The sequence below is a fragment of the Macrotis lagotis genome, chromosome 2 (genome assembly GCF_037893015.1).
Source record: "Macrotis lagotis isolate mMagLag1 chromosome 2, bilby.v1.9.chrom.fasta, whole genome shotgun sequence".
NCBI lineage: Eukaryota > Metazoa > Chordata > Mammalia > Peramelemorphia > Peramelidae > Macrotis > Macrotis lagotis.
Window position 1 is genome coordinate 52,718,806 of NC_133659.1, and position 22,551 is coordinate 52,741,356.

A 22,551-nucleotide genomic window follows, 5' to 3' on the forward strand; every position below is an offset into this window, starting at 1 on the left:
GTTTTGGACTGGGTGACTCACTAAGAAGTTGAGAGACATACTCAGGCCAGTACATTCAGAAGCAAATCTTGAAATCATGTCTTTCTGACTTACAGACCAGTTTTTCATCTATTGCACTTTATTTCCTCCTCTTCCTTCTTTCTTCCTTTCTTCTTCTTCTTCTTCTTCTTTTTCTTCTTGTTCTTCTTCTTGTTCTTCTTTTCTTCTTCTTCTTCCTCTTCTTCCTCCTTCCTCTTCTTCTTCATCTTCTATTCTTCTGTTATCATTCTTCTTTATGCTTCTTTTCTTCTTCCTCTTTCTTCTTCTTCCTCTTCTTTCATCTTTCTTCTTTTGCTTCTCTCTCTCCTTCCTTCCTTCCCTCCTTCTTTAACCTCTCCTTTATCTCACTTCTCTCCATAATTACACACATACATACATATGCATATATATTATGTAATTGTTGGTAGTCCTATTAATGATATATTATCACAAGATAAGCATGGAGGTTTTTCTGGGTTATCCTCTTTCTATGAAAAATATTACCTGATTCTTCTAGTAATTAATTATCGTATTGAATTGTATTTACTTTTCTGTGTACTGTTGATATTTTTTGAATGATCAGGGCCTCGGTTGCTTGTTTGTTTTTGTCTTGGTATTCTCAGAATATAGTACTGAGCCTTGAATTTAGAAGGCACTTAAGGGAATGTTTGCTGGATTGAATTTTCAAAAGACAAATCAAGAAAGAGCTAAGTCCCACCAGACTAAAAAGACCTCTTATTTGCTCTGCTAATGGGCTCCTTTATTCATTGTTTTAAGTCATAGCAACCTTTAAGGTCCTCCTGTATCAGAGTTCTTACTTTTTCTGTGGCACACACTACTTTGTCAGTTCAGTACAACCTATAGACCTGTTCTAAGAATATTTTTAAATTCATAAAAACTGTTTCTTAATCTCCCATAAAATAGAATAAAAAACAAAATCAATTGTATCAAAATAATCATGTATTTTTCTCATCCTAAATCTGCACAGGAATCCCCAAACTTGAACCCCAACTGAAGCCTTCTTGACTCAATGAAAGAATACATACCATCTAAATCACAGGTTAATAGAGTCACACTAGACATAGAGATATAGCTCAAGAAGGGATCTCAAAAATCATCTAGATCAACTCCTTCATTCTATAGATAGGGAAACCAAGGCACATAAGGGGTAAATGACTAGAGCAAGGTCACACAATTAATAGATCCACATTCCATAACTAAAAATCTAGTATTCTTTCCATTGTACTACAATGATAAAAATAGAATTGTACCTTAAGGAAATGTGGAAGTTTTGTGCACAGGTTGTATTACAAGCAAAGTGTTTTGTTTTGTGGCAAAGCACAAATGAAAACATTTTGGAAACCAAATTTGTCTTCCATAGTGATTATACTGATTCATAAGTCTACCTACTCTGAACCAATGTACCTATTTTTGCTTTCTTTTTTTGACATATTTATCAATCTTATGGATATGAGCTGGAATGTCAGAGTTGTTTTAACTCTCATCTTTTTTCATTGTTATTTATGAATTTAATTATTTAATCCAGTTCAAAAAAAATGTTGTATTTGGATATCACTTTTCTTGCCCTACTACTCTTGATAATGAAATAGTCTAAGAAGATAAATTTTCCCCATGATGATGCATACAAATGCAAATGTGTGTGTTATTTTACAGATCTGGTTTAGATTAGATAGATTAGGACTTCTATCATACTCCCTCTCTGATACTTCTACAGGTGTATGTATTACAGGTTTTGGCAAGATTCTTTCATCAAAGCACTGACTTTGAATTATCTTTTAATTATGAAAAGATTATCTGTAGATAGGCATCCAAGGCATCTTTTTTTAGAGAGCTGCATCATAGCCTAACAGCTGATTCTTATTGTTTTGTTTTTAGTCACAAAAAATGAAGAAAATGAACCACTAAGGAAAAAAAAAGAGGCTTGGTCTTTTGGGGAGGTGGGATTATCAGTACCAATGAAATCATGCATCCTTGAAATATTAAAGAATAAGATTTTATGTCAAACATTGCACCTTTGAGCTAATACTGAAAATGTGTTTTATTTCAGTCAAATTAACTAATAGAGCTTTTTACTATATTAATTTTTTCAGCCATCTCTTAATCTTAGCATTCTCTATTTAAATACTCTCAGAATAATGATCTTGTTCTATTAGATTTTTTAATAATTAAAAAAACAACTTCATATCTAACTAAGCAAGCATTCTTCAGTGGGGATTAATGTTCGTTTCTTGATTGAATTATACACCCATTATTTTGTCATTCATATTAGAGAATAAAATTTAAAAGAATAATCTAATAGGAGCTGTCCATGGTTGTGACATAGACATTTGGTCTTTAGTCTCTTCTCACATAGCATCCAAGACCAAGTCCCTGTAATTCACCTCCTTGTCTTCCATAGGATCCAATGAAAATTTGATGATTATGCTTGTTTGCATGTACCTAAGTTGCACCAGGAAATAGTGGCTAGCATGTAAAAGTTCTTTATAACAACCATCATTTCAAGGAAGGCTGTCTCTTTCATTTCAGTGGCTACCTATTCCTTTCTAAGTTTTATGAGGTTGTGATTTGCCTATTGTAAAACTGGAAGGAAAAAATAATTACGTGTCGGCAATTTTTGGTATGTATATCTATGTAAGGTTGAAGGGATTCATAAATCAAAAATGAGCTGATCAGGTCACAAGTGACACAGATGCCTCAAAAGAGTCAAACTGTAGTCTAGGATTTCTAAACTAGATTTATAAATTTGGATTTTTAAAAATATTTTTAATAATTTTACATTACTATAATTACTATACTTAGTTTCTTTCATTATCTGTGCATTTTGTTTTATGTATCTGAACCATCATTTTGAGAGAGGTCCCATAGGTTTCGCCTATCACTCCATCAACTATGTTTCCTTTGCCAGCTCATTTTATAGGTGAGAAAACTCAAGCAAATAGGGTTAAGTGACTTACTTAGAGTCACACAGCTAATAAGTGACTGAGAACAAATTTGAAATTGTGAGAAAAAGTAAATATAAGCTGTTATTATTGTTATTATTACTATTGCTAGTTAATACTCAGAACTGTGAAATTTTATTTTTTTGGATCATTCTTATAATACTATTCCACTTTTAAAAAATCTTCTTGAGTCACCTTCCTTTGCTTCAGTCTTCTGTCTTCTGTAAACCATTTGTTTTGTTTGCTTAAAATTTAAATTCGTTGAAGGAATCTTTTTACTTCTCCCGAAGAAAAGTTAGCATCAGGCTCCCCTCAAAATTCCTTTTCTTCAAATAGTAATCATTTGTATGAGATCACAATTTCATTCTCAAAAGGATCTATTCCATCTCCTTTGATCCAACTTAACCTCTACAACATTAAACCAGGGATTCCTACAGTGTCTCTGAATACTTTTAAATCTAATACCCCCAATAAATGTCACTTTCAGTTAAATGACTGTCATAAAATGGAGAGACAAATTCCTTTAATCCTAAGTTGGAGCATTACTTACAGCAAAGTGAATTGCATATTATGTACTGTTCATTGTGTATCTTGAATTTAGAACAACAGTTTTCATCTCCACCATGTCAATCACAGATAGTTGTTTTCTCTTACAAAAACAGGCAAAATGTTTGCATATAAAAATTGTTTTTGATTAGAATGTTTTGTATTTTAAAAAATTCACAAGTTATTCCACATATAATTTGAGAAATAAGGTTCACTAATTTTTATTAAGATATTTTAATTATATCCAAGTTGATAAAATTAGTATCCTGATTTCATAAATGATTACATTATTAAGTAAATTATTTTCACATGAATGTTTAAATAAATGTATCCATGCATAATAAAATAGAAGGTGCTAATTGAAACTGAATTATAATAAAATAGTCATTGTGCTTTCAAATACTGAGTAAAAAAATTTAATTTACACCTAGAATAGGAATGACCTTTTCCTTTTTCATATTGCTTTCCTTTCCTCATCAAAAATAAAAAATAAAAAGTTATACATATAGAAAGACTTTGGATGGCCTTGTTGAACACAAATTTCCTTTGAATCAATGATTAGTTATTCATTAATTCTTCTCACATTGATATTCAATGGTTATAAATTGCATAGAAATTAAATATAAAATTTACATTTTAAAATATGACAAACTTTTTACAGTTATAAAGTAATGAGTAATGGTGTTTTTGATAAATGAATTTCCTTATATTTATCCATTCATGTTTCAAATGTATAATCCTCTGTTATGCCATTTTAGATAGCTCACCTCATATTATGATCTAATATTAAATTAGGAAATTTGACTTTTATACATTTCTCCCTTTATCTTGCATAATTTTACATTTAGTTAGTAGCACAGATTCTGACTTTAAAATTAATTAAGATTTCATTCAAACCCAAAACTGGGTTAATTATTGAACACATTTCCCCAAAACAGAAGAAATCAATCATATTTGTGGAATTCTCAGGACAGGAGTGGGGGGAGGGAGAAAAGGGTAGGAAAGAAGGAAGGAAGGAAGGAAGGAAGGAAGGAAGGAAGGAAGGAAGGAAGGAAGGAAGGAAGGAAGGAAGGAAGGAAGGAAGGAAGGAAGGAAAGAAGGAAGGAAGGAAGGAAGGAAGGAAGGAAGGAAGGAAAGGAGGGAGGAAAGGGGGAAGGAGGGAGGGAGGGAGGAGGGGGAGGGAGGGAGGGAAAGAAGGAAAGGGAAGGGAAGGGAAGGGAAGGCAAGGGAAGGGAAGGGAAGGCAAGGGAAGGTAGAAGGGTTGGAGAACAGGGTTGCAGTGAATGCTGCCTGCCATCTTAATGTGGATCACCTTCATTAACTCACAGTCTCCTAACAGAGCTGTGGGAAAATTATTCTTTGAATCACTAACATGTCTAGGGTATGTTTGAAAATATACCAGGAGATAAAATTCAGGCAGAAGATATAGGAAAATTCACATTCAACTAGTCCCTGCTTTACCAATTGAATATTTAACTGGGTTGATATACTTAGCTATCATAGGATCAAATCATATACTTCAATTGTATCTAGCAATCACTCTGCAAGCACTTGTTAAATAGAAATGTCCTCAGGAAGCTTGCATTCTATCAAAGGAGCCACAATATGTGAGTGAGTGTGTGTGTGTGTGTGTAGGTGTGAGTGGGGGTGGGGGTGGTCTGGGTATGGGTATGGGTATGGGTGTGGGTGTGGGTGTGGGTATGGAGGATAATTTTGAAGGATCACTGTGAAAGGGAGAATGAGGAAGGACTTCCTGGTAGAGACAGTATTTAATCTGGAATTTACAGAAAACTAGGGAAACAAGTGGAAGAGAAGAACAAGGGATGTAGGGAAGTACATTTTAGGTATAGAGAATTACATGTGAAATGACACAGACATGGAAATGATGTGCACCATGTAAGGAACAGCAAAGACCGAAAATTTAACTGGCTCATAGACAATATAAAATATTATATATTTAGAACTATTAGTGTTCTTAGAGGGCAATAAATCTAACCCCTTTATTTTACAGATGAAGAAACCAATATTAAGGTTGAATGACTTGCCCAGGGTCACACAATTAGGAGATGATTCAGCCATGATTTAAATCTAAGTACCTGACTCCCAAATCCTAAATTGTCTCCATTTCTCACTCTGTACTGCCTCTAGGGTCTATTATTCATTCTATTGATCACAGTGCCTAAAATCTTGCCCTAAAATCTCATTATTTTATGGAAGTGACTTTTGGCTTTCATGGTTGTACAGGTGCAAATCTAAGTCTTGATTAATCCTAAACTACATAGGTTTTCAGAAAAAAAGAAAACAACAACTGATATAGACTATCATTCCAAGACCAACCCAACTAAATTCAGAGAGGCTCAACACCAGAAGTGTGTTAAAAGGAACTTGTGAAATTATCTATTAAGAAATACAGTGAAGAATGCTTGAGGGGCAGAGCCAAAATGGTGGCATGAAGATAGGAATTCCTGGAAACTTGTTCCCCCCAAAACTCCAAAAGGCATCAAATTATGACTCTAGCCAAAATTTAGAGGGGCAGAACCCACAGAAAACTGAGTGATACAATTTCCCAGTCCAAGACAACTTAGAAGTTCCACAGGAAAGGCTTGTTTCACCAGGACCAGGGACTGGAAAACACTACTGGGAGTACCACAGTGCAGCACAGTCAGACTGGGTGCTTAGATATCTGGGGCACCTGGGTCCATGGAAGAGGGGGCAGTTTCCAGATTTTCTGGCCCAGGAACCACCAGGAACAGCTTGAAGAGAGAACTCTGCCACACTACAATGAGTGCAGACTGAATGCCAGCCTCAGAGCAGCCCTGTGGTGAGAACCTACAGCAGGAATTAGGGAAGCCAGCCTGAACCTCCAGAGTGTAGTCCACAGATGGTAAGGGGCTTGGGGGTGACTGCAGAGGTTCCCTCTGTTCTCCCTGGGTCAGGTCTCAGCTATTTGCCCACATTCAAATCCAGGTTACAGTTTGGACTCCCATACCACTATAGCCTAGCAGGAACTCTCCTCACAGCTCCAGGGCAGAGGGGAGGGTCTGTGGTCATCCACAAACCAAAACTCAGGCAAGAAAACCTCTCATAAGACCTTGGAAGAATTAAGGTCCCTGTGGGTTGTCCCCAAAACCCTCCAAAGCCTTGGAAGTGCGGTAAATCAGTCATCGACTGAGGAAATGAGCAAACAACAGAAAAAGAAGAATCTGACCATATAAAAATTACTGTGGTCCCATGAAAGATTCAATGGATGACAAAATCAAAACTTCTGTACCCAAAACCTCAAAGAGAAATAGAAAATGGGCTCAGGCTGTGGATGACCTCAAAAAGACTTTGAAAAGCAATTAAGGGAGGTAGAGGAAAAATTGGGAGGAGAAATAAGAGAGATGTAGATAAATCATGAAAATCAAATCAGCAGTTTGGTGAAAGAAATACAAAAAATACTGAAGAAAATAATATGTTTAAAAGCAGTTTAGGCCAAATGGAAAAAAAAGCAACTCAAAAGGCAAATGAGGAGAAGAATGCCTTAAAAAGCAGAACTGACTAGCTGGAAAAAAGAGATAAAAAGCTCCCTGAAGAAAATAACTCCTTCAAATACAGAATGGAACTAAAGGAAGCTGGTGACTTTGTGAGAAATAAGCAAGAAATAAAACTCTTTCAAAAAAACAAAAATTAGAAGAAAATATGAAATATCTCATTTGAAAAACAACTGACCTTGAAAACAGATCCAGAAGAAATAATTTAATAATTATTGGGCTACATGAAAGTCACAACCAGGAAAAGAGGCTAGACTTCGTTTTTCAAGAAATAATAGAGAAAAATTGCCCTGAGATCCTAGAAGCAGAGGGTAAAATAGAAATTTAGGAGATTCACATATCTCCTCCTAAAAGATATCCCAAAAGAAAAACTCCCAGGAATATTATAGCCAAATTCCCAAATTCTCACATCAAAGAGAAAATATTAAAAGCTGCTAACAAGTAATTCAACTACCTTGCCTCTATAGTCAGGATTACACAGGATCTGGCAACTTCTCCAAGGGCTTGTAGGGCTTGGGATATGATATTTTGGAAGGCAAAAGATCTTGGTTTATGACCAAGAATCAACTACCCAGCAAAACTGAACATCCTCTTTCAGGGGAAAAGATGAACTTTCAAACTTTCCTACTGAAACAACCAGAGCTGAATGGAAAGTTTGATCTCCAAGTATAGGACTCAGGTGAAAAACAGAGGGGGTGCATGAGAAGGACTACCTATGAGGAACTTAATGATACTGAAACATGTGTGTGTTCCTGCATGGGAAGAAGATACTGATAACTCATATGAACTTTCTCATTTATAAGAGCAGTTAGAAGGAACATATATAGAGCATATGTAGGCACAGGAAGGAGCTGAACATAATGGTATAATATAGTAAAAAAGATGGAATCAATGGGTGATAAAGGAAAGAACTGGCAAGAAGAGAAAGGAGAGGATGAAGGGGCTAAGATATTTCACATAAGATTCAAGAAAAAGCTTTTTTTTTAGGTTTCTGCTAGGCAATGGGGTTAAGTGGCTTGCCCAAGGCCACACGGCTACGTAATTATTAAGTGTCTGAGACCGGATTTGAACCCAGGTACTCCTGACTCCAGGGCCGGTGCTTTATCCACTATGCCACCTAGCTGCCCCAAGAAAAAGCTTTTTCAATGGAGTGGAATGAGGAAAGGCAAGAGGGAATGAATAAGCCTTCATTCTCATCAATGGCTCAGAGAAGAAATAACATACACATTTAATAGGGTATAAAAATCTATCTAATCTAAGAGAAAAATGAGAAGAAAGGGATGAGATAAGGGGGAAAGGGGGAGGTGGAATAGGTGAATTACAGAGTGAAGATTGTGGGACAGGATACTCAGATACAACACACTTTGAACAGGGACAGGGTGAAAGGAGAGAGAGAGAATAGAGTAAATGAGAATGGAGAGGAATAGAGTAGAGGGAAATACAGCTAGTAATAGCAGCTGTGGGAAAAATATTGAAGCAATTTCTTTGGTGGACTCATGATAAAGAAGGCAATTCATCCCAGAGACAGAGCCATTGGAATCTGAACACAGACTGAAGTAAACTTTTTCTCTCTGAAGAATAAAATAAAATAAATAAAAAATGCTTAAAAGAAAGAAATAGAGTGGTTTAAAATTGCTTTAGTGGAAGTCTAAGTACCTTGCATTTTGAAAATTTTTAAGAATCATTTTTAAATGAAGAAATGAATGCTACTTTCAAGATAAAGGAATTCAATCAATGTGATAAATATTTCTTAGCCAAGGAATTAATTGGCATAGTATATGGAATATTGGACTTAAAGTTGGGAAGACCTGAGTGCAAATTATTCCTCAGATCCTTATGTGACCTTAGATGAATCATTTAGCCTCACTCAGCCTCAGTTGTATCATCTATAAAATGGGAATAGTATTAACACCACTTTCACAGGGTTCTTGTGATGATCGATCACATGATATACACTATGCTTTGCAAGCTCTAGAGATACTCACATTTTAGCTATAATCACAATGTGCTAGGCTCTGGAGATGCAAACATAAAAACAATTATGCATCTCACCAAATTTTTAAATTCTATTGAGTCCTTAAATTCTGCTGTGGATATGAATTGTTTCCAAATGAATATAATTATGACATGAAATATGATAAGGCCAAAGGAGAAATCCATTCATAATATTCTCAAAATTTTGGAGAATTAGAACACAGGGTGGGGGGAGAGGAGGAATCAGAGGGGTTGACCAGGAATGTGATGGAAGGTGAAAAGTTCCATATCTAACATAGAAACTGACAACCTAAACCGGGCAATATTGGCAAGAAAAAAGCTACCATGGAGGGTAAAGATTGGGGTAAAAATGAACTGATTAGAAGTAGTGACAGTCCTAGATAATCATTACTGGTAGATTAATTACTGCTTTTCATTAAGTATTATATTAGGTTAGATAATACAAATGAGAACTGACTCTAGTCTCTGTTTCCTTCTCAGTTTCAGTTGACAAGGATGATTCTGAAGGATTGTGAGAAAAGACTTTAATTTTTAGATAAATACATTTTCAGAGAATATTAATTAAAACATAAAAATTTCTAAGACAACATAGTTATCTGGGGATAAATATACCTGATGTTCTTATGACTCATATAAGACTCATCTTATTAGGATATCATCAGATGCTATATCCCTTCTACTATATTCACAGTAAATAGCTTTACCTTCTCCTTACCTTTAGATCCTTCAACCACCTTTCATCATACCTTATAACTTTCTATCTCTTCTCTCACTCTACCTCTTTCCCATATATCTGAAAGGAAAATGAAGTTCTGACCTATGCCAAGAGTAATCTTTCAGTCTCCTATATAGTCTTAATCCTATTTTGAACATAATATAATACAGCCCCCTATTCCACCACAGACATATGATCCTAGAGAAGCAATGTTACAGATATTAAATACTTGGCCACATCCCTTCCAAGTCCTCCAGATTTTTTTTAATGTTCCTTAGGGCATAGAGCATGTAGGTGGTACAAATAGAGAACTAAACCTGGAGTCAGAAAAGCAAGTTCAAATCCAGTCTCAAAATTACTAGATATGTGACTTTAGGCAAGTCATTTAATTCTGTTTGCCTCCATTTCTTCATCTGTAAAATGAGATAGAGAAGGAATTGGCAAACCACTCCAGTATTTTGTCAAGAAAACTCCAAATGGGATCACAGAGTTATGTTACTGAAAAAACCTCACCACCAATTTCATAAGTCCTTAAGACCAAAGAATGTCTTTCTTTGTATTTCCCAAATTTTGTATAGTCTGACAAAATAGATAGTAAGTGCTTAATCATGTTCATTGACTCAAATTTTGTTTCCCTCTGTCCCATGTCATGTTTACAAACATATTCACCACTGCTCCTTCCAAATTTGAAGGACTATTGCTTTCATTCTTTTATAAATGCACCTTTCACTATTGTGGATTACAATCTTAAATGTTTAAGTCCTGTTTAAAGGATTGGATATTTAAAGATGAAAGACATTTTGGGTAATAAGTGGCAGAGTCAGCATGGATCAAAAATTCCATGACTCTTAATTTCAATCATCTTTCATACCACCATTCAGTTGACCTAGACTTAAAAATATTCTTTCCTTGAGTCTTCTCTTCCATAGTTAAATTCTAATTTATTTCATTCATTTCAGCAACCAAATTTATTGAAATGAGGTTTATATCTCCTGCATCTTTTTTCCCAAACCAGTCTTGTCATCCCTTGCCCTCAAACTTCCTTTCTTGGAACTTTCTGGAAATTGAATGAATAAATAAAAAAATGTTAATTAATACATAGTATGTGCTAAGCACCATGTTAAGACAAAAGTGAAGATAGCTCCTGCTCTCAATGATTTTACATTCTAATAAAATGAGCCAAGACGTATAGAAGAGTGATATATTGGGTTTTGTAGAAGCTACAGGTATTTTCAATTTTTTTACAAAATTTTACAAAAAAATTTCTTAGGTATGACATAATTTTGCTATCTCTATTTTTTCTCAAGGATATGATTTTTGTCTCAACACATTCAGTTTTGATCGATGTATACCTTAGAAACAATGTAAAGATTATCAGACTGCCTTCTGTAGTGGGGGAAGGGAGGGAAGAGAGGATGGGGAAAATGTGTAAAATTTAAAACCTTATCAAAAATGATAGATAGAACTACTATTGTATATAGTTGGAAAACAAATAAAATATTTTTATTTATATAATAAAAAAAGAAGTTACAGGCATAATGAGGAAAGTCCTAAGGACATAGTTTGCTATATCCTTTCTAAGATTAATGGCAATATTAATTTGATTATGCTTCTGGAATTTGAAATATCAAGAGGAGTTGGATGATGCAAACTACAATGACACCAAAGCAACTGAAGAGTAGATGCCCAAGAAGTAAAAATAAAGTATGGCTGGAGCCATCCTACATGTAGTGGGGCCACATGAAATATTTACTATTCAGTAGAAAGGACCTTCAAAATCGGGGATCTAGAAATGAAAAGGTTAAGTCCCTAAGAACATAATCTGTCCACTAGGGACTAAGGTCACTGGAGAGAAACTTGTTTTCCTCAAATGTTACCAGTGACTTCTTTACTGCTAAAACTAATGACCTTTTCTCTGTCCTCATACTCAACTTCTATCTCAGTGGTTAGGGATTTTTGTCACTTAAAATCAATGTGTACTTTTGGTCCTATTCTGTCCTGACCATTGTCCTTTTTCTGTTTAGTCCCCAAATTGGTCCCTGAAGCTGGGAGTTCCCTGAGATTATGTCATTTGCTTTCTTCTCTTTTGTCCCTTGGTATTTGATTTATCAACATAGTTCCAGCTAGTCCTTCAACCAAAAAGATGCTCAAATTTCTCTTTCTAACCCTGATTTCTTTTCAACTTTTCAACTCATTTCTGACTGTCAACTTATCATTGCTTGTATGCTGGTGGAACCTCCAGTTCCACAAATACAACACAGAACTTTTCGTCAGTTAAAAGTGGATATTCCTTATAACGTCACAATTTTTTATTAGTGAAACCAGTGTTTCCTATTCACCCATGCTTGAAATCTAAGTATTATCTTTAACTTTCCCTCACATTTGTGATTCTTAATCAACCAACCAAACAGGCATCTATCAAGCACCTTCTGTGCTATAGACATCACTGGAAATAAAAAGAAAAACAATTAATAGTCACTGACCAAAGGATCTTGCAATGAATTGGGGAAACTGTATATGCACATAAAAATATGTATATATGTATATATATGCAGATATATGTATAAAATATAGACAAATGAAATATAAGATAATTACAGGAAAGGCATAGGCCTCATATAGGATGAACTGATCTCTTTGTAAGGAAACAGAGATGAGGGTTGGAATGTTTTAGGTGAGAATTATGCTCTTTGACCAGTACCAAATAGTTCTAAATGATTACTGCCTTTCATACAATCTGTCTAGTAATACTATATTTCCTTTACTCCTAAATTGTTTTTTCATCATTTCCTTTATAATTCTGGGAATTTTATAGTATCAAAGATCTAGAGTTAGAAGAGAACTTGGTGGAAATTAATTATTTTTATTTCATATTATAGATTAGAAACAGAGACTCAGGGAGGTTTATTAACCAGGGTCACATACACAGTAAATGTAAGAGAAAGGAGTTCTTCTTCCAGGAATTTTGCAAATGTTTCCTCACTGTTGAATTAGTTATTCCATTGGAAAGTACTGACTAATTAACTGATATAGAAATAAATCTGTAAATCAATTTACCATGTTTGTCGTATTTGTATAGCAGCTATGTCACATAGTAGATAGAGTATTGGCTCCAGAATCAAGAAGACTTGAATTAATATCAAGTCTCAGATACTTACTAGCTTTGTGACCCTGACAAGTTATTTAACCTTTATCAGTCTCCATTTTTTCATCTGTAAAATGGGTATAATAATTGCAGTTACTTCACAGGGTTGCTGTAAGGATCAAATGAGTTACGATATCTAAAACATTTTGAACATTCTAAAGGTTTATTCAAATGCTGGCTCTAACAGCAGAACCATGAGCTCAGGATACCTCTCTTCCCCTTTTGAGCCCTATTTTTCACCTAATATAGTGTGTATTTCAGTTGTATTCATATAAACATTAAATATGTACTGGTGAGTTAGCTTCCAGATATTTTATGCATTTGATAGTTATACTTAATGGAATTTCTTTTATTGCTATTTTCTGGGTTTTGTTAATATTTTATGAAATACTGGTGATTGTTTTAGTATTTCATTTTTATTCTGCCACTTTACAAAAGCTATTAATAGTTTTACTTGGTTTCTCCAATATTCTCTTGGGGTTTTATGTATACTATGCATTATCTGCTAATAGTGATTTTTTTTTCTGTTTTTATTCTCCATTTTCAACAAATGAAATCATCAAATTAAGATGCTGAAAAATAATGGAGCATACTTTCAATTATGTTCAAGTAACATATTTTCAGGAATTAAAAATTACATGACTTTTCATTTAATATTTTCCCAGATGATAACGAGTGTGAAAATTCTACACTGCCTTGTGGTGAGAATGCCAACTGCACTAATACAAAGGGGAGTTATTTCTGCATGTGTGCACCTGGCTTTACATCCAGCAACTCCCAAGACAAGTTTGTAACTAATGATGGGACAACTTGCATAGGTAAGTTGTCTTTAAAATAGTGCTTCATTTCATATAACTCTTCCTTATGAGACAGATCCTCCTAGTGTCTACTTGGAAATTTAAATTGGAGATTTCCTATCAATATAGACAGTTTAATAAAATTACTAAGGTTGAAAAGACATTGCAGGTAATATAGTCCAACATGAAGAATATCCCTTCATCTTTGGAGGTTGGGGGGGGGTAATGGACCTCTTTGATAGTCCAAGTCCAAAAACCTTTTCTCAGAAAAATGTTAAAGCATAAAATTAAAAGGCTAGGATTGAAAGGAAAAAAAAATTGTATTGAAATACATTATGAAATTTTAACAAAAGTTCAGGGACCCAATGCTAACAAATTCTGTTATAAGTAGACAGTCAATCATTATATTTTAACAAAATGCTTGATAAAATTAGTCATACTATACTTACTATTCTAAGAGTAAGGTAAGGGAATATTTACATATTTATGAAGCACCTACAGTGTGCTAGACACTTTACTAAACACTTTATAAATATTTTCTGATTTGGAAAAATGAAGATGTGTTGACTAGAGGATAAAGAATTGGTTGAATAGCTGGACTCAAATGAGTAGTCATTAATGCTTTATTGCCATTTGGCAAGAGGTCCCCAGTGAAGTGCCTTGGGGATCTCTACCTTGCCTTTTGTTTTTTAACATTTTTATCCATGACTTAGATTAAACCTAGAAACCATTTTTGTCCAATTTGCAGATGAGACAAAGCTTAGAGAGTGAGTATTTAATATCCAGCATAACAGAAATAGAATCTAAAAGATGTTGACAGCTAGAGATCTCCTGTTGACAGGGATAAAATAGGGATGAATTTGTTCTGTTCTCTTGGTTTCAAAAAAAAAACCAAACAACTTCATTGATGTAAGATTGAAAAGAAATGCCTAGACAAGTTTGTCCAAAAAAAGATCTTGAGATTTTTAGTAGATTACAAGCTGAATGAGTCTTTTATGTGTTGGAAGACCAAGAAAAACTAATGTGATCTGGGAGGCATAATTTCCATGAATAAAGAAGTGATTATCCCACTATAATAGTTTGATAAAGAAAGAGATTTGAGAGACAGAGATGGAGACAGAGAAACTAAGAAAGGAAGGAAACAAGCATTAATTAAGTACTTCTTAATATTATAAACAGTATCTTATTTGAATCTTCCAACACAGAAAGGTAGATAAGTATCATAATCATCATCCCATAGTTAGGGAAACTAAGGCCAAAAAAAAAAACAGCCCACAGATCACAAAACTAATATCTGAGAATGATCTCTTTTTGATTCTATGCTTAAATATCTAACTGCCTAAATTAAATCCCAGTAATACAAATACAGGCAAAATTAAAGATAATATCAACCCTCAGGGAACTTACATTCTAATTCAGTTGAAAAGCACCAAAAAAAGGAAATTGAAACATCAGGAATGAGAGGTGAGGTAGAGAAGTCTGTAGAATCAGGAGTAGAGAAAAGATAAAAGTAAATGGATAATTCTGGCAGTTCCTTAAATGGAGGGTATGGAGGTAGGCGAATTTTAACAATCTTACGTGAGCCCTGGAGGGTAGAGACAGGAGTATACTGGTAAATGTTGAATAACCAGTCCTTGGGAGGTGGGAAGGATTGCTATTATGAACTTACAATTTTCACTCACAATATTAATATTTTCTCTATTCCTTTCTTAAGCCTAGAAAATCAATGAAATAATAAAGTCCTGTTTTGTATCATTTGTCAATCTCTGAATATTTACCATTTTCTGTGGTGTAAGCACTCACACTACAAATTTAATAATCATCTCACCAGGGCGAAAGCAAAGTTGGATCCATCTTCCAGGGTGAGAAGGTCCCTAGAGAAAAGTAGAGATGTATAGGGTCAGTACTGGAGCCAAGAAAGGAAATGCCTTGATCAGACTACATCTGGACCTTTTGTTTTGCTTTATTCAATTTTGTTCAGTTCTGAGTGCTATATTTTAGAAAGTACCTTGATAAACTGGAGTGTCTAAAGATGACAACCAGGATAATGAATATATTTGAGTCCATGTCATCCAAGGGTTGGTTATTGAATGGATAATATTAGAAAGGAGTCAAGCAAAGATAGTTACCTTTAAATATTCAAAAAGTGCCATGAGAAAGAATCATCTGAAATGTTCCATTTAGTCTCATAGGAAAAAAGCAAAAGCAAAGATAAAAGAGTCAAGACTAAATTCTAATTTAGTTTCCATGTCAGAGAAAACTAACAAACAATTAGAGCTATCCAAAAGCGAATCCACTTTATTGGAGGCTGTCAAGGAAAGAATGGATGAACAGTTCTTGGGCATAGTATAGTGATGATTTTGTTTTGAGTATGGGTTGGACTAGATGGCATTTGAAGACTCATAATTCTCAAATTCTGTGATTATATGACAGTTCAAAATCTTAAGGGTACCTATCATGTCCCCGCCCCAACCAAGTCTTCTCTTCTCAAGGATAAATATATCTAGTTCCTTCAAACCATCCTTATATTTAATAAGTTGCCTTACAGTATTAGTTTTTCCAATGACTTGAGGAGTAGGAAGAATTTATACTGTGAAAACCAAATCAAATAACATGCAGAGAAAATAATTTTAAAAAGCTCTGAGGTCTTGTGGCCTAGGGTGCAGTTGCAACAAATTGAATAAATATTAAATTTGAAAAATTGATCTGTTATGCCCAAGAAACAAAATATATTCTGGTCACAAGTTGTTGCTCATGTTCTGAGTTTTATAAATTTGTATTCAGATGTTGGCCCCAGTGGGTGCTAAAAAATATTCAGGTTCGATTTCTGTGTGGCAGATTCTCCTTTTGCTTTTGTTATGAGCTTGTTGTTAAGTGACACGCCTATGGAATATGCATGACCCCATGGTACTGTTTAGTGAGTTAGTTCAGGTTCATGAAGATATCTTCAGAAAATATTTGATTTCCTATGAAAAAGATAAATTCATTCCCTATGCCAATGGAAGATTATTCTAAACTTGTGTTTATAATAAACAGGCTATCTGGAGGACATTGTGAAAATGTTCTTACATTGTAATTTGTTCGTTTACTGAAAATCAACAACTGAATTCACTAGGGGCTAGAGGTCTGAATTGGATTCTGATGGGGAAGGGAGATATTCAGGGATTTTTATTGGCACAGTTTTCAGAATCAGATTTTCTGGTGACTCTCATTCTTTGACCTTTAAAATTAACTTTTTTTTTGAAACTTGAGAAGTTCTCATCAATCAATTTACCACCACTTAGCAACCCACAAGGTACTCAATAGTAAATAATGTAGGATACTAGAATTCTAGGACTAGAAAGAATCATAGAGTTCATTTGCTTTGTTCTCCTGATGTTACTGATAAAAGAAGCAGACTCAAAGATGTTATCTTGAACCAAAATCATCCAGCAAACCAAAAGAAGAGTTTCATCCAGCACCTGGGAAGCCATAATGACAAAATTATTACATCTTCTCTTCTTGTTGTCCTTCGTTCTCAAAGAAGACTAAAACAGCATCACTCTATTAGAGTCTTAACAGTATGTCTGACTATGGCTAATCAAGCCAACATGAACTTAGAATGTGCTAGTACAGGTCATATGAACAGTTGGGGTTGAATTCTCTAAATCTGTGCACCTCATGTTTCTTTTGAGCTCCTTCAATTCGAATCTCCTCATAGAGCACAGCAGCTTCTCTAATGAGGGCATGCCATGCTGGGTGGTACTGTGCCCGTGTCTCCATTGCAGCACAATCAATCCAAAGTTCTTAAAAGAGACCTTGAAAGTGTCCTCCTATGGCTTTTTCTAACCACCTTGTGAGCATTTGCCCTGTGTGAGTGCTCTATAAAACGATTTTTTGGGCAAGCATACATTTGGCATTTAAACAACCTGGCCAGTCCATTGAAATTGTGTTCTCTCTAGTAGAGTTCGAAAGCTTGGTTGTTTATTTCAAAAAAAAAAGTCAGTGTCTGGTATCTTATCTTAATAGATGATCTTCAGAATCAATTTTTGGTTCTGTCCATTATAATATTCTCACCCTGTGCTAGAGAATCAAGTTCTTTAGAATAACTCAAATTTCCATATTGCTTTAACATTGCCAAAGTGCTTTACCCACAAAAACCCTTATGCAATAAATAATGCTAGTGTTATTATCCTCATCTTAGACTTGAGAAAACTGAGAAGCTAACTGGTGAAGTGATGTTTGAGGTTTGATTGGAAATGATATTTCTCATTAACCAATTTGACAATTTTCACACCACTATTATGCATCTCATTCATTCTTAAAATATGAGGACCTAAAAATTGACCTAATGGTTTGAGGGATGGAGGAGGAATATAATCAGAAATTAAGAGTATATAAAATTAAAATATAGTAATTAATCAATCAATATGCTTTTTAAGTGCCTATTATATCTGTGGATATACAAATCAAAAATATTTCGAATGAAATTTTAGAATTACAGGTATCTCTTGGGGTGGCTAGGTGGCACAGTGGATAGAGGCGCTGGCCCTGGAGTCAGTACCTGAGTTCAAATTCGGCCTCAGACACTTAACAATTACTTAGCTGTGTGGCCTTGGGCAAGCCACTTAACCCCATTGTCTTGCAAAACTAAAAAAAGAAAAAACTACAGGTATCTCAATAGCAACTACCCTATGTTGGTGTAAGAATGGATAGTTTACTTCAACTCTCTGAACCTCAGTTTCTTCATCTGTTAAAATTGGCATAATAATATCCCAGGGCACCTACTTCTCAGAATCACTTTGAGACTCACATGAAATAATATTTGAATAGTGCTGTACAGACAGTAAAGTGCTACATAAATGTAAAATATGATGATTGTGATGTCAATCTTAAGGATAAACTAGCATTTAAGACATGATGATGAAACTGATGATATGGTATCTTGAATCTGCTTTATACTTTTCAAAATCTATTATACTGCAAATTAGGTAGAGAGGACAGTTACATGGTACAGTGGATAGAGAGTATCAAGTCTTTAGTCAAGAGGACCTGAGTTCACATTTGATGTCAGACTCTAACAGTGTGACTCTGGGCAAGTCATTTAAACCTGTTTCCCTCAATTTATTCATATGTAAAATGAGTTGGAGAAGGAAATGGCAACCCACTCCAGTATCTTTGCCAAGAAAACACCAACTGTGGTCCTAAAGATTAAGAAACAACTGAAAACATCTGACCAGTAACAACAATAATGAAAAGCTGAATTGGTAAAGTGAATAGAGTAATAGAATTGGAGTCAGGAAAATCCAAAATTAAATGCCACCTCAGACTTAACTCTGTGATCCTAGATAAGCCAGTTGATTATTCTCAGTTTATTTCCTCATCTATTAAGATATGCATAATAATGGAACCTACTTCACAAGGTGACTAAGAAGTTCAAGTAAGATAATATATGTCAAGAACTTTGCAAACCTTAAGGCACTTTATAAATTATCTTTATTGTCATTATCCAGAAAAGTATTCTTATTTTAAATTTATAGGAAATAAAACAAGATTGTTCTTTGGAATTGTTCAGTGTTTTCAAAATCTTCATGACCCAAATTGAGGTTTTTCTTGGCCAAGATACTGAAGTAGTTTGCCATTTCCTTCTCTATCTCATTTTATAAATGGAGAAATGGAGGCAACAATTAAGTGACTTTCCCAAGGTCATACTGCTAGTGTCAGTGCTATATTTAAACTCAGAAGTCTTCCTGAATCCAGATCCAACAATTTAGATACTGTGCCACCCACCTGCCCAAAGAGTAGAGGTGTTTAAAATTGACCAGTTAGGGCTGGCAACCCAGTCCTATGACTCCTAATCTGGTATTCTTTGCACTCATATTTAAATATGTTTCCTATTTGAAATTTTCAAGTAAATGTCAGCAGAGTGCTTTGTTCCTCTAAATAGGAACTAATATTTCAACTCTAAAGAAATCAACTACTTTAACTTACAATTTTCAATGCATAAAATTCTTGGTCAGAAAATTTACCATATCTCAATCTTAATCCCCCACAGAAGATTATATTTTGTTAATTTGCCATCAGGAAAGACCTGCCACCTAAAATGGAGAATTTTCCTTTAATTATCATTTACAACTAGAATTATAGTGATATTGTTTTAATCTTCAATAACAAAGGGCAAGAACCAACCAACTAACCACTGTAGACACAGGTGATTCAGTTACAAAAAAGGAAAAAATTCTGATCCTTAACATCTTTATCACTAGATATTTAATTTATTTAAATTATTTATTTATTATAAAATTGTTTATTTAATGATTATTAATTTAATATATTTTTAATGCTGTTCCATTCCCATATTTTGTTTCAAGAATCCTTCTTACTTTTATTACTTAAGGAACCACCTTATTCAGCCCTTGATGATAACTTACCAGACAGAGAGAGACACAGAGAGAGACAAAGAGACAGAGACAAAGCCAGAAAGAGAGAGAGAAAGATATAGACAGAGACAGAGAGAGACAGAGAGAGACAGAGATGGGGGAAGAGAGAGAGAGAGAGAGAGAGAGAGAGAGAGAGAGAGAGAACAGAGAGAAGAGAGAGATGTTCTATCAAATTAGATGAGTTAAAAAAGAACAAAATTATTTTGAGGATAGTGCATTTGTTATCTCAAAATCCATTTTAACAATGTTCCTTTAATGCAATTTTGTAAAATGGCACTAATACTTTGCAAATTATTTTCTTTCCCCCTGAGTTCTACTTTAAATACTCTTAGTCTAGGGCACTGAGAGTTGTTTGTATTGAAATTCTGTACCCACCCCCCCAACAGCTCAAGCTTTTACGTATGTTTTGTTTGATGGATTATTTTTAGGATTACAGTGCAAAACAGGTTCTCTGGAAAAATGCTATTTCTCACCAATTTTTGCTGTCCTTAAGGATTACCTTTCTTTGGCAGCCATGCAACTATTTCTCTTTTTCAATCCTGTAGTAATTTTCTTTGTGTACTTTGATCATCCTCAGGGAATTTGAACAAAGAAATACATCTATTACCACCTTATATAAGTATGCCTCTTTTCCCTGGATTTCAGCTAATTCCAAATGCTGGTAGATGTGTAAGCTTGACAGGTCTGATAATTATAGTCATTAGAATTCTCTGTAAATAGGAAATAAAAAACTCCCATAGAAGAAGACAGTCAACGTGGCATAATTAGCCTTAGAGTCAAGAACTGGCTTCAAATCCGGTATTCTGGCTCCTACTAGCTATATAACAGAAGTACTCACGTCTCAATGGATTGATCACTGAGCCTGAAGTCAAATGATCCGAGTTTCAATCTAGTTTCAGACACATACTAGCTATGTGATCCTGGGCAAGTCACTGAACCTCTTTACCTTAATGCACTGGAAAAGGTATCTTTCCAAATAAATCCAGTATCTTTCCAAGAAAATCCCATGGATAGCATTGGTGTGCTATTGTCCATGGGGTTATGAAGAGTCAAACATGACATAACAACAGCAAAAGTTATGTAGCATATAGGTAAATCAAGTAGCTTCTGTGTTCCAGGATACTGCAATTGGACGAGTTTATTAAGCTATAAGTAGAGACTATAGATAGTGAGATCCATCTCTCAGAGGCACCCAAGAGATACAATAGAGACCTGAAAATTGGGTCAGTAAGACCTTCAGAGTTCACATTCAGCCTCAGACATTTACTGTCAGAATGACCTTCAGCAAATTACTTAATTTATGTTTGTCTTCTCACTTGTAAAATGGGGTCATTATGAGGATCAAATAATAGAATCTTCATAAATCATTTAGCACATAGGACATGCTGATGGTTCCACACTAGAGAAAGGAAGCCTTCACATTAGAGATATCCTACCCAAATGAAATCATAGACTTTGATTCATGTAGATATTATCTATTTCTATCTCTGGAAGAAATTGAATTGTTTCTTGTTCCCTGACTGGTTTCGAATCCTTTGAATAAAAGACCACATAATCTGGATAATAGTATGAGATATCAAAAGTTATTCTATGACCCCAAACAGACAAACACACACATACATACATATATGCAAAATCTTCATTTGCTAGGAAGGTCATACTGTTTAGTGCTGAATTCCATGAGAACTGTTTTTATTCCTTTTCCTTTTTCTGCCTATCAAGCAAGATAATATCTTGTTTTTTTACTTTCATTGTAAATTTTGGAAAATATCTAGCTGATTAGGGTGTGAGTAGAATGAAAACAACATCAGGAAATTCAGTTATTGGTGATATTTAGAACTTCCTATTTCTAGGCTGTAGAGCCATCAAATGGTTGTACACATAAAGTGATAGTCCAGTTAATGAAATAGTAAATATAAACTGGAATAAAAATTACATTAGGGCTCAAGCTTAGACATGAAGTTTAGGGGGCAACTACACTAAGAGTTTGTAATAATGTTGTTACTCTGACAGGTGAAAGGTGTGCTTGCTTCCTCAGAAATGGAAAGCTGAATTGGCTGATATTCAAAGAATCTTAGAGCTGGACAAAAAGGGAACAATATGACCTCATAGTCTATTGGGAAGATATTACAAATAAATATAAGAAAAATTTTAGGAAGAAGTACAGGTACAATAAAACTCAATCACATAATGCATGATAATCCTTAAAGCACAAGCTGCTTAAGGAAGAGCTCTCTTTTTGATAAAAAATACTGGGAAAACCTTGAGAACAATTTGGCAGAAAACAGATCTAGACCATCTTATACTATCTACCTCATTAAGTTCAAAATGTGTAAATGACCTAAATGGTAAGATTAATAGCATTAGAAATTTAGAAGAGAATAAATTTAAGTAACTTTCACATAAATGACAAGGAGACTTTA

General features: G+C 34.5%; 1 protein-coding gene across 1 annotated transcript in view; it reads left to right on the top strand.

Annotated features, from left to right (window-relative positions):
- ADGRL4 (adhesion G protein-coupled receptor L4) overlaps nt 1–22,551 on the top strand; it is a 143,347-nt gene that overhangs the window by 63,831 nt on the left and 56,965 nt on the right. The window contains exon 3 of the mRNA XM_074221830.1: nt 13,578–13,730. Coding sequence (XP_074077931.1) covers nt 13,578–13,730 — 153 coding nt within the window. The remainder of the gene's footprint in view (nt 1–13,577; nt 13,731–22,551) is intronic.